The 13,811-nt window shown below is 37.7% G+C and overlaps 2 protein-coding genes across 2 annotated transcripts in view; both read right to left on the minus strand.

The window, feature by feature from the left end:
- Positions 1-13,811, minus strand: part of LOC306846144 (tyrosine-protein kinase JAK1-like) — an 830,156-nt gene that overhangs the window by 633,662 nt on the left and 182,683 nt on the right. The window lies entirely within an intron of this gene.
- LOC306845908 (histone-lysine N-methyltransferase 2C-like) overlaps positions 1-13,811 on the minus strand; it is a 112,985-nt gene that overhangs the window by 87,623 nt on the left and 11,551 nt on the right. The window contains exons 3-4 of the mRNA XM_079378922.1: positions 9,359-9,447; positions 1,006-1,159 (exon numbers count right to left, since the gene is read on the minus strand). Of these exons, the coding sequence (XP_079235048.1) occupies positions 1,006-1,159; positions 9,359-9,447 (243 nt within the window). The remainder of the gene's footprint in view (positions 1-1,005; positions 1,160-9,358; positions 9,448-13,811) is intronic.

Below are 13,811 nucleotides of genomic sequence, written 5' to 3' on the forward strand. Positions count from 1 at the left end.
TATTAGTTATTTTACCTATCATTGAGATACAATTATAGATTTTATTAATATTGTTTTCCTTTCATTTTGAATTTTTAGGTGTTTTTGATATTTGTATTAGTTTTTTAACATGTCTAATGTTTATTTCAGTTTTTTAAAAAAACTATTTAAATTAATAAAATACATTTGAGGTTTTTTATATTTTAATTTATTATTATTTTATTTTAAGTACCGTAAATGTTTATGTTTTTGTTTTAGTTAACTATAATAACCCTGATGCAATTGCAAACACAATGTAGCATACTTCTGTTTAAATATTTATCGTACACAATGCTTACGGTTTCATTTAATATGCAAAAAATAGTAGTCAACATACCACTGTTTGTATCCTTACTGAATGCAGTGTATACTACTCATAACAGTAAGTGCTGTTCTATTCTAAACAATGAAGGACACAGAAGTATCATGCGATTTTTAACATTTTCACCTACAGTCACTAATGTCAAAAATCATCAATATTATTTCTGTGTCATACGTCACACTATAAATGTAAGGTCAAATTGAGCACATTGCATTTTGGGATACAATACTGTACCTATACAGCACACATGGGGAATGTAAACAGAAAATCTGCATACTGCACACAGGATGCATACCGCAGCTGGCCTCACGTAGCAGCACCTTACTGATCTCTGAGAAACACAGTGAACTCTCTGAGCCGGAGGGCTGCGCCACGTTAGCACTTCTTCCTGGGTTCCTGCACTGCAGTCGTCTTTACCCAGACTGCTCTTTTAGTAAGCTGAACAAGTGCCCATCCCCCATGTTAAGACAGAACGGTAGCCAACATACTCACATACTTCGGCACACATGTGTGCCAACACAGGCATTGATCGTTTGCAATACAGTCAAAAAGGCTTAAAACACGAAGCCATTCACAAACGTTCACACTGACACACACACACGTCCGCATGGGCACGCTTCCCACGCCGGCGGTGACTCAGCCTGGCAAGAGGATGCTGCTCTGACCTGCTTTTAGCTTCTCCAGAGCCTGATGATGTTTGTGCCGCCCCCGTCTCAGGGCTCGCAGGAAGAGGGGATGACGACTGCTCCTCTTCCTCCCCCTCTTCTGAAACTGCCACGGCAGAGGCGTCCGCCGTCTCCTCCTGCTGCCCTTTAGTGACTGACGAGAGACACAGAAGGAGAGATACATCCATGTTCATTACAGCTGCACCAATACAGACATTTTCAACAAAACTGATAAGATTAAACCCGTTTCACCTGCTGTATTCACCTATTTAAAGACGAATTTGTACAGTGATTAGTGTAATTTAAAAAATATATTTTATATTGATGTGGTCCGTTTTATCTACATTGAGGAAAATAAATGTTTTTAAAAACAAACTTGACATCATTTATTTGTGTTACCAATCATGATTTCACTTGGACATCAGCAAGTTCTCAAACACATACAGCATTAAAGGCCCGGATCGTTAATTGCTCTCAGATACTCCGTTGGGAGAGTTGGAGCAAGTTTAAAGTCCCTTTAGGAAAGTCTCAGACATGCAAACCACTTCAAAATAAAAACAAATGATCAATTTACTGACTGAAAAATGCAAGCAACTTTTCAGTTGTGTTGCCGTCTCTGTGCAGGGCCAGAAAGCTCTCAGATTTCATAAAAAGTATTTTAATTTGTGCTCAGAAGATGAAAGAAGGTCTTACGGGTTTGGAACAACATGAGGGTGAGAAATTATGACAGAATTTTTATATGTGGATGAACTATCCCGTTAACTACTATGTACTTGTGAAAAAGATTTTATAGGTACAGTGTACTTATTGTGTTCATGCTGAATTGCAAAGCACTTTTGCTGCTATTAAGGTGGGACACGGTTAAGGTTAGGATCACGTTTTGTGGTCCGAAAAAGAAAGAAAGGCAACAGGCATTAGACCACCACAAGGGTGAGTAAATGATGATTTCATTTTCATTTTGAGGTGAACTATCCCTTTAAGGGTTGGTTAAGGGTCAGGGTGAAATGTGTCATTTGTAACTATATAAATGAATTACATGCAGGTATTTTAAAGTACAATGTACACAATAAGTGCACAGTATCAAAATAATAATTTCAATGTTTGTGCATTTAATATAAAGTGGGTCTATTTATTTAATTTTTGTTGAATAATTTAGTCGAATGTAACAAAAATGACAAACCGTTTTAATGCAACATTTAAACTGCATGACAATTGCTTTAAAATGAATTTCAAAAAAGCATGTGACATTTAACTAACATTTCAAACATTATTCCGTATTAAAGATGTCTATTCATCTCCACTTTCTGATTTATTAATGCATTATTTTATTGCTTTACATTATTTAAATAAACAGTTTTAAATATTATTTATTAATAAATTAATTTCCTCATTTTACAATACAAGCAAAGCTACTGTCTACCTTAATAAGAAAAGGCAGAAATCTCCAAACTGTAGCTTCTTGGGCTCAAATGACACCAAAACACTGTAATTTTCAAGTTGGTCCAGCAAATGCGTATTTTCATTGTGAACAAACAGATGATGCATTTATCAAAAAGGCAACTGGTTCTTTTAACCCAAAGGTGAGATTTCCAGGTCAGTGTAAATGTCGAACCCCTCAAAAGGAACGTCACAGCCTCGGCTAATGAGACTGACAAGCCTGAATGGCCTCTGAATGCGTACCTTTGCCTCAAATTAATTTTCAATCCATGAAATGTTTGTTTTTTCTGAACAGTGCTAATTGTTTCCAGGAAACCAGCCTTTCAGTTTCAGGCCAATATGTTTGGGTTTTTAAGTATCCCAAATGACATATGGCCAACGGCTGGATTTGCACAATGTCAACAGCAGCCTGCAAAACAAAAGTGTAGAAAGACCCAGGATCTTTGGTTTGGCTGTTTCGAATGCAAACAAGTAACCTTTTTGATTTATAGGGAAATATGCAGAGCACATGTGCTGTGTGTTAATAAGAGAGAAATTGGGGAAACTGTCATCTCGGAATGTACACAATGTGGACAATTAGAGGTGTGAGTCACCTGTGACTAAGATCTCCTAGTGAGCCGAGATCTAGTTGTGGTCTATAATAGACCACATTGAAACCGCAGCTGCAGTCAACCACCTCCTGTATTCATCTCATCCACTGCAGTCTAATCGCATAGGGCTTCAATGGAACTACAACAGACACTAAAAAATAGGGTCAATTTGCAAAGAAAACTAGTTACTGGTTCTTGTTAAAGAAAGCATCATTATTAGCAATGCTTATACTTAGGGCAGGGCGATAATTCAATAATGATAATTATCGCGATATAATTTTCCTCGATAAAACTATATGAAGTGTTCGATAAATGTTCGATATAATGTTTATGCACCAAAAGCGGAACGAAACAGAGCGCCTCATTTACACGGGCCATTTATCCGCTCGGATCACAGTTCAAACTACCGAATGGCACGAACTCACTAGAGCAGATGCGTCTACTCGGTCACACGAGCACTAAACATCGCTGTGAGATCCAGTGTGCAGCGCTTGAATTCAGCAATGAACAAATGACTAGTTTAGAGCCAAACAGGAGAAACACTGCGTGCAACAAGACAGTCAGAAGGCTTTTCAATCTACACATCGCCATCATTTACCATGGATTTACTGTAGTAACACTCACTGCACCATGGTATTGTGGCAGAAACGTGGGATATTCGCATTGAATTTTATTACAGGAGTAATGGTATATAATTATATTTATTTAGTCATTTAGCAGACACTTTTATCCAAAGCGACTTACAAATGAAGCAATCAAAACCAACACTAGAGCAACAACGTGCAAGTGCTATTACAAGTATTATAGTATGTATTCGTGATTAAGCTATAGCATGTGTGCATTTATACAGAACGTTTTTAGACTACTGTTTTTCATACAAACAGGCTACCTAAAAACCATGTAGTTATATTTTTACCATGGTATTGAGGTGCTATGTGTGTGGTTTTAATTGTGTTTATCATGATTTAAATGTATGCTACTATGGGAGATCATAAGCTTAATTATAAAAAAAAAAAAAACTTACAGAATAAATTTAACCATACAAAACTGAGGTTGGTACAATTTTTACTGATTTTAAAAATGAACAAAAATTTACCTCTGCATCCAACTCAAGCTACTATCAAATGTGCATTTCTAAGAGACATAAAAAAGGGATATTATTATTAATATTATCAGGCAACCCAAACCTGTTTCTTGATTTGAAACAATATGACTCGATCGAGCATGCAGAAACAAAGAAATGCATTTTTCTAGATTTATTTTGTTAAGGAAAATTAACAAATGGAGCAAAATTCGGGCTTTAAACATGAAAGAAATAAAGATTTGACATTTATCGATATCGACTGATATGAAAAAAATTGTGAATTTTTTTGGCCATATCGCCCAGCCCTACTTATACTTATGATTAGGGATTTGTGCAAAACGTAGGTGCTCGGTATTAAACTTCAACAAGTCATCCCATAACATTTGTACCAAACTGATTTCTCAAATTGTGCTGGTTGTTGGAGAGACGTGCCACTATTCAGTTATTTCCTCTAGCAGGATGCTAAAATGTGCAAAAAATCCCCAAAGCTGAAAGAGACTGTAAAATATGCATGTCGCAATGGCATGTGATACCTGAACTATTATTTTAATAATAGGCTACTTCTAAATGTTATGTTTTAGGTCGATGCATATAGCAGAGAATAGACTTGGCACGCGACTGTGAATTGCTTGATGTTAAAAAAGTTATTGAGTGCAATAAGTTGCAGAAAACAGTTCCTTGTATCCTTGATAATATATATCAATGTATATTAATTCATGTGAAGACTATGCAGTGCTTTAGTTTTACATTTGATTATTCAGTTCCTGTATTGTTTCTTACTTGAAAGCTACTGTTAAATATATCTAAATGTGCCTGAAAGTTAAAGCACTGTTTGTTTTTTCATTTGTATCTTTGGTTTTTTTTTTAGATTTGCTTTGTGATGCTAAAACACTGCTGGTCACAGAAGTTGTAGTGATGCTTTCTTTTTCAAGAAAGAATGTGAAACACATTGGTTACATCATTTTTGGTTTTGAAAAATGTTTAAATATAATTTAATTTCACCCACTTAAAGCAATATTGTATCACATATCGAATTATTTAACAAGGTATCGCAAATCACACTTTTCTTCAATATCGCACAGCCCAGGAAGAGATAAACACACTCAGAATAGCCTAGAAAACCGAATAACAACACCATAGAAACTTAACAGCAATGTGTAAAAAAAAAAAACAATTTGCTACAAACACTCAGAACAACTTCGAGATGGTAAGAAATGCATAAAAACACTCAGAAAAGCTACATGGTAAAACAATCGAAATGCCTTAGCAACTAATAGCAACAACAACACGCAACCACAAATACCTTAGCATCTGAATAGTGTTATGCTAAATACACTACACAGGCTAAGAACACCTTAGCAACTAAAAATCACTGTGCTAAACACACTAAGAACACTATAATGTCTAAATAGCAATAATACAAACACTCAGAAAGGCCTATAAACTGAATAACAACATGGTCAGAACACAGCAATGTTAAGCATCTATTCTAAACAGAAACTTATAAAACACCCTTCAAACTCCCTAAGAAAGCTGTTTGTAGAGTGGTAGATTGATTTTGCACTGAATATGATTGCACATAATTTGACAATAAAAATTCTGATTCTGAAAAAACACCCTAGAAACTGAACAGAATGCTACAACACTCTAGAACACCTTAGCAACTGAAAAGCAATGCCCCGGCAACCATTTGCAACAGTCTGGCATTGAGGTAGTGGGTTTTGCACAGGCAAACATCACTCACGTTTTCTTTAGAAAAAGTAAAGATGTAGTTAGAACAGCACTTGAGAAAAAGAAAGAATGAAAAGGCTGACAGCTTCCTCCGAGAAGCAGCACTTCTTCTTTTAAAAAAAATATTGAGTAGTTGTGGGTACTGAAGGGTCTTTCATAATTATGGTGCCATTTACTTCAGTGGTGACCTTGACACAGAGGTTATTTCAGGGGTTCAGGAGGCTAGGCAGTTACTGACAGCACCTTTAATGATGCCAGCTCGTATTATTGACCTGGAGGGGTGTTCCAGCCTCCAAGGTGAAAGTGACTTGACATTCAAAGGCAGTGTCAGCTCTCCTACGGTGTCAAGACAATTCACCTGGTTATTACAGCTCCACGCAGGCTCCACAGAACGAATGAAGAAACTACTACGACAGTTTCAACTAATCCAACTATGAAAAATGGCCTATATTGTAAATAAATACTAAAACAGGCTGTATTCTTACAGTGTTACAACTTCAGGTTTTAGAGAAGACAAAAAGCATGATAAATTCACTTTCGTGGTGCTAAATGTTGTGGCTTCCTGCATCATTGGGGAGTAACTAAAAGTATTGATACTTACAGATGTAATTCAGCACTGGCCAGACAACTTGTCTGACTATGGCATTCAGTTTTGGTAAAAGCTAGGGAAACTTCAACACACATAATGCACTGGGCTTGATCCAGTGTCAGTGAGTTGGTGACAGAAAAATGCAGAAGTACGAGCTGTAGTTTTAACTAAAGCCCAGGAGCTTTCAAAAGTCTGACGGATGACGCGTTTTGTGCAGCTATTCCAGTAATAGAAGTTTTTCTGGTTGCCACTTTGTGCGTCTCTCGCAGATGTGGCATTAGTCAGTCCAATTCATTATATAAATATCAGTTCACTGAAATCATAATAACCAATACAAAAAAAAAAAAAAAAGGATTCACAGATTGTTTTATTTTCTTGATATAAATGTTCTGAATAATTATAATTCCCCAAAAATTATTGAACTTTACTTATACTTAATATTATTTTAAAATAATTTTATTTGTAATCATATTATAATAGGATTTTAATTTGTTATATTTCACAACTGTTTTTTTTTATCATCAACTAAATGCATCCTTCTTTCACAAACACTTGAAAATCTTACCAACCCCAAAATTTTGAATGTTAGTGTAAATTTGATAATACATAAATTATGGTCAGTTAAATAAACTACTATTTTTCTGTTTAATTTTCAACAACCCAAACAATTTGAGATGTCATTTGTGTCCAAAGAAGAAAAAACATTGCCACATTTGTGATGTCACAACACTTAAAGGGGTCATGAACTAAGAAACCAAAATTCGCTTGATCTTTTGACACACAAGAGGTCATTGTACTATAAAAACATCCTGAAAGTTTCAGAACTCAAAACTTTATTGTTAGTCTAAAAACAGTGTATACTGAAGCCTGTCTGCCAAAACGACAGCTTGTGGAATGTGCCACTTCATGACGTAATGGTGTGGATAACCACCTCCTCCGCAGAAGATGATCAACGCCTGCTTCTACATCACTGCCTGTTTAGCCCCGCCCACTGACTCATGCATGTAGCGTTTATGAGAGAGGCCTATGCCGAAACCATTCGATAAAGATGGCTCTGAAGACAACAACATACTGTGCAGTATCAAGCTGTGGTCTTTGCATTGCCTTCCTTCTGATCCCAACATTAGGAAAGAGTAGATTAACTTTATTTTTAATTAGCATCCAGACTGCGCCAGTAAGAACTTGGTGCTTTGTTCACTTCATTTTACCGTGGATTTGTTTACAAACAAGGCACAATTCAACGCGGGACTTTCAGAAAGATTGAGACTAAAAGATGATGCTGTGCTGACTATATTGGATCCGACAGTAAATGTCTCCATCAGTAAACTGTTTTCATTATGTGATCACTATTGCTTTGTCTGTTAAACAGATCATTTGATATGAGTATTTATGCATTTTTAACCTAAAACACAACAGTCCATTTCTGAAGGACGTAGGCTGTCTAATGGCGCTTTTCCACTGCGTGGTACGAGTTGGTTCGGCACGGTTTGCGTTTCCACTGCAGTTTAGTACCGCTTTAGAGTGGGCGTGATTATTCACATGTCGTTAGTTGCGCTCCTCTACTGCCGTGACTCCTGAAAACTTTTTCATTCCGCATCGCTCCATCACGCTCTCGCTGGATCTGCTCCTCGGCTATCAATGAGAGGATCATCTGTACTTCCTCAACAGACAATGAAACAGACATTTTTTGGTTGTTTAAAAAAAGGTGCGCTCATTCAAACAGTTGCGTTCAATCCTTCGCTGGCTGTGCTGATTTAAATCTAGCGGGTCTGTTGTGTCTCATGACGCAAGTTCAGTGACGATTCTCTCCCGCCAATCAGTGATCAGCAGAGTTTACACGTCACATTTTGGTAACGGTACGGCTCCCTTGGAAACTCAGCCGAGGTGGTACTAAAAAAAGTACCAGGTACCAGGTATTGTACCCAGTGGAAAAGCCCCCAAAAGTGAACCGTACCGAACCATACCGTGCCGTACCATGCAGTGGAAAAGTACCAAAACATACACAATGTTAGCCAATCATAACAGTGGGTGTTTACTTCCGAGTCTACAATCTGCCATGTCTATTCGCACATAGCATTCCGATGAGGGGGTTCAAAAACAGGACAGAAAATGCTTTTTGATGAAATTATGCTTTTTGATGTAAAAATATTGATAAGATTGTAAGTGGACCTCAGAGCATAGTACAAAATAAAAACAGAGGCAGGTAATGACCCCTATAGAAGTTAGGAGTAAGAATATAATACTAAAGACCTTCACAAAATAACACTAATTTACAAACCCCTCTAAAGCTAAGTGATATAAACACAACTGCAGCCAAAACAAGTAATTAATCTGCTTGTGAACCTGAACGTCCATCATACCGTCAACAGAAAGTGGCCAACCACGAGCAGGCAAAAGGGTCGAGGAAATGAGAGGAAAAAGCACAAGATGATTTTAAAAGGCTTTCAGTGGGTATTAGCTTCCAGCGGCTGCAGCGAACCTCAATCACATGCTTTGAGAGGTGCTGGGGCGACTCCAGAGCAGAAAGGCTGAGGCTGGAGTCAAATCCTTTCAATTAGAGCTAGAGAGAGGAGCCATGTGGAGACGGGCGAAAATCTCATCAATCCTGCTCAAGGAGTGTGGACGGCCGAGCCTCTTGAAAGCTCTTCCTCGGCCGGCCGAGGTTTGAGTTAGATTGACTGCGCAGCTGGGAAAGAAAATCAATTCTGGGCTCCACATTGTGATTTTGTTTATCATTGGAACTGCCTCAGAGGAAAGACAGCCTCGCTCTCTGACTCTTGAGGAAGGGGGATGTGACGGCTGAAAAGAAAAGACTGACACAGGAAACCCGGAGTGCTGGGAAAAGACATTTAAACAGGGTATATGGGGGGGGGGGGGGGGGGGGGGGGAGCAAGCAAGCAAGGAAAAGAGGGCTGCAGTTACCTGTCTCCTGTGTGCTTCCTGTTTCTGCGGCCTCCATTCCATCTGTGCTGTCTTCATCCTCCACCAGAGCTTTTCCTCGCCCCCGATTCCTGAGAAAGAGACATTCATTAGCACGCTTCCTTGAGGGAAGACTGGTGGAGTGTGAATGAGTTAAATACGGTCCCAGCTGTCGTCAAGTGCTTGCTGCCCCGGGCGAGGGTGGGGCGGCCCTGTGAAAACCGTGTGTTTGTGTGTGGGCACATTTGTTTACGTGCGCTGAGGGGGAAGTAACGGGTGCGAGACCTCTCATTAAAACTGCTGCTCAATGGATGAGCTTCATGAAGATGTCATTTCCGCATTTACTCAGAAGCATTGAGGGCGGATACACAACCCTGCTCTCAAACCTAGATTACACACTCAACCGGGTTTCATCTTCTTGGTGACTCATTCTCACGAGCAGCGTCCAGTCGGATCAGGTTTGGTCCGTGCATGGCATGTGAGAGCATTTAAGCGGTGCGCTACATCCTGTGGTTTGTGTGAGCTGTAATCGCACAATAATTAGCCTTTCTGGAATAATTAAAAAGCCTGAACATTTAAATACAAGGAAATTAACTTTTATGGTTTTAAAGCTTTGCTGGATACATACATCTTGAAAGGAAAATAACAGTCCAACCAGAACAGCAGAACATGGTCTATATGACAGGTGACTGGAGGGAATGAAAATAAGAGCGCTTGGAGACCTTGAGCATTTCCATTTCCATCTCAGAATAAAAATTATAATATTTAAAGCGCAATTGTGAGGAATAAACTAAAGTTACTTTGCAAGATATAAAATCCCCAATATAGTACTGTTCAAAGGTTTGAGGTCAGTAAAAAAAAAAAACAGCTTCTAGCATTCAATATGTTGCTTTGCAGCTCAAGTAACATTTATTATTATTACCAATATTGAAAAGAGTGGTGGCTGCTTCATATCCTCATATTATTGTGGATTCATTATAGGGTTATTTGTAACAATGTTTTTTATGGAAGCTCATTTCCACCTCATAATTAAAAAAATAAAATACATTTAATTGTGACTTTTTCATCTCACAAATGTAACTTTTTTCTCGGAATTCTTGAAATTCAGTTGTTTTTATATACATATATATATACACATCCTGTGTATATATATATATGTATATAAAATATAGTATTTGTGACATCTCACAATTCTGACTTTTGTCTCACAATTGCAAGAAAAGTCACAATTACCCTTTTCAACTTTTAATTTATGTTTTGTTTAATTATTTAAGTTTTTCAATTATTTAATTATTTTTATTATTATTATTATTATTATTATGTGGTGGCAACAGATTTCCAAAGACTTCCCTGTCACTTTTGATCATTCTAATGCAGACCTGGGTATTGTATGGCCCCCGGGCCGCATCCGGCCCTCTGGCAAACCTTGACCGTGAATTAAAAGTCAATCGCAAATAGCTGTAATTAGGTGTACACACAACCACACTGCTTTTATTTTCAAGGCAACAGCTTTGTTTCCTGATAATGAAATAACTTGAAATCAGTTTGAAACTGATTTTATTTCTGTAAACTCGTAAAAAGAACAAAACGTTGCTTTTGTAAAATAATGAAAGCAGGAAGCGTTTCTGCCATCTCTGAAGCTGGAGCGCATTAGAAAAAAGAACCGAAACTCAGCATTCAAAAACAAATATTTCCTGATTATTGTAATCTGTATGAAGGTTGCATTTCTCTCTAAAGGTGCGTCCAGTACTCTGGAGATGAGAGAGAATTAATAAATAATTTAAATATATCCTTTTTCCCAACACAATAATCATCATTAGGCGACTTTTGCCTGTGCTTGGTGGCAAACTTTATAGGTGTGCTTGAGCCCGGAATATAATGAAGCTCATTGGATTATTAGCTTTAATATAAACATGCGATTAGTTAATGCAGCCGTATTAAAATACCAGCTATAGACATCTCTGTTAAAGTTTTTAAAGCATTTTAGCTATGCTTTTGTATTGTCGGATAAATTCCGCTTTCAGAACTGTCACGTCCGTAATGGAGAGATATCAGTCCGTAACATTGATTTTTTCCTCTGAAACACAAAAACTAATTTAAATTTTAAAAAAAGAAATAGCCTATGTAGGCTATATTTTATGTTGTGAATAACCAACCCTTTCCATCCAGCAGAAATTGTTGCTTCTGGGCTATGCATTGTAAATCACAGAAAGTCTACAAATAGGCCTACATTATCTCCCAAAAACTTTTTTTTTGTCACATCCGTAACGCATGTGTATCCTATTTTCCTCATCATTTATAGACTGATACTTTACTGATGTCTGGACTCTATTTTCAGCGGTTTAGAAAACTATAAAGAGATGGTTCAGTATAGCTATTGGTAATGAATACATTCCATGAGAATGTGTGTTTCAGGTTTTGACTGCAGATGTCACGTCCATAATCTTTGAAATACTTGATTTTTTGTTCAAAGTTGTGATGGTAGTTTTTGAAACACTGCAAAAAAAAAAAAAAAAAAAGCACATTTTCAAAACTTTAAATACCATTTAGCTAGTGGTATAATTGTGTGCTCCACATTTTCATTGTATGATTGTAATGTTCCATTTACTGTTTTTTTATAAAGAGATATATATTGGGCAGAACTGAGTTAAGTGTATTGGTCCGGCCCTCTGTAACCACCCAAGTTTGTCATGTAGCCCCTTGGGAAAATTAATTGGTCAATTGGCTGTTATAATGCATCCTTGCTGAAAAAAAATGATTGACCCAAAACTTCTGAACAGTAATGTACCTTTCATTTATTTATTTTTCACTCAAAGGTGAAAACAGGCTACCATAAAATTGTGCACAGTACAATGGACCATATATGAACAATAAGTTAATATATGAACTATAGGTTAAGTAAATAAGAACAAATTAAATTTTATCTTGACTTTAACCAGCATCAAGACTTCCTTAACCAACCTGCTTGGACCAATTCAAAGATTCCTGCTGGCGTGTTCTTGGTGGTCTCATGTTGAAGATGACATCCAATGCAGAACCAGCACTCATATTTATACACACAAAGGTTATTATTTCTCAATGCCTGATTGACCGTGAATCTTTTCGGAAGAGTTGATGTTAGGAGAACTTGAGCACAACCAATCCTAGTCGTTTGAAGAGTTCATTGTTCCCCATTTTATGACGTCACTGACTCATGCAGTAAAATCCACCTTTGTTTTCAGAAAGAACAGATAGAAATGCAAATCTCATTACCTTTACTGGTACCAATAAAGTAATCTGTTTTTCCCTCACCCTTTCAATGGACTATGTCATGATAGGCTGCCAAACACAGGAGTTTGCCCTCAGAAAGAGCGCAGTCTGAAGCTGTTGCCATGGTGCTTCGTGACGCTCCAGTCTTTCAGAACAAGCAGTACTCGAGAGCATAGTATCTGATGGACAATATGAACATACTACAATATACTAACATCTAATGCAGCCCATAGGAAGAGAGCCTCTGTAAATAGCAGTTCCACATCATTAACACAGTGACTAAGATATCTGGGTGGTCCAACACACTCTCATGGCAATTCATAACAGTGTCAGCGCTTTTTTGGGTGATTTTGCATGATTTCATTTGTACAATCTGCTTAAAGTCCGCAGACGGAAAAAATCATGTTACATACTAAACGGCCACTTTGTAAAACAGGTTTTCTCATGAGATTGGGTCGGTGGTTCAGTGCCTCACAGTCGGCCATTGTTTCAACATCATCTACAACAGAACAATGGCTGAAATGTGAAGCTGGTTATAGATGTGTCTATATGTTACTTCTAGGGGTGGAACGGTTCGTGCAGAAGAAAACAAAATAAAAATCGAACTCACGGTTCGGCACACGCTAGTACCGCGGTTCAACTTAAATCTGACAACGCATCTGCAATATGGTTTGTTATAAATAACACGTAAAAAAAGCAGGGTTCAGCTGTTGATGGATGCGCATTCTGGCTTCCCAATACATTACAACAACAGCGAGAAAAAAATAAAAGTGGACAAACCATTCACTCTTGTTCAATGCGAGTGCGGTATGCTGGAATATGAGCAGTCATTTATTCCGTCATCACCCGAGTGGTGAGACCTGAACAGCACACGTTGATATCTGTGTAACTCATGTAAGCTTTGCCAGTTTAAACATTTAAAGGGATAGTTCACCCAAAAATTAAAATTAGCCAAAGATTTACTCAGGGCCTCCTAGGCGTGTCTGACAACTACTACTAATTTTCATTTTTGGGTGAACTATCCCTTAAGAGCCAGAGGATGCGATCTCGCGTGCGCAATGAGAAGATTTGTGCGTGCGCTCATCAGAAGCAGCAAACCTGCGCCTCACAACGCACGCAAATATTAAGCTCTCTTTGAAGTAGTGTTTGAATGGACAAATTCACACACAAATTATGCCAAAATGCCCGTCTGGGTAAGTATCCTATA

The sequence above is a fragment of the Barbus barbus genome (genome assembly GCF_936440315.1).
Source record: "Barbus barbus genome assembly, chromosome: 26".
Taxonomy (NCBI): Eukaryota; Metazoa; Chordata; class Actinopteri; order Cypriniformes; family Cyprinidae; genus Barbus; species Barbus barbus.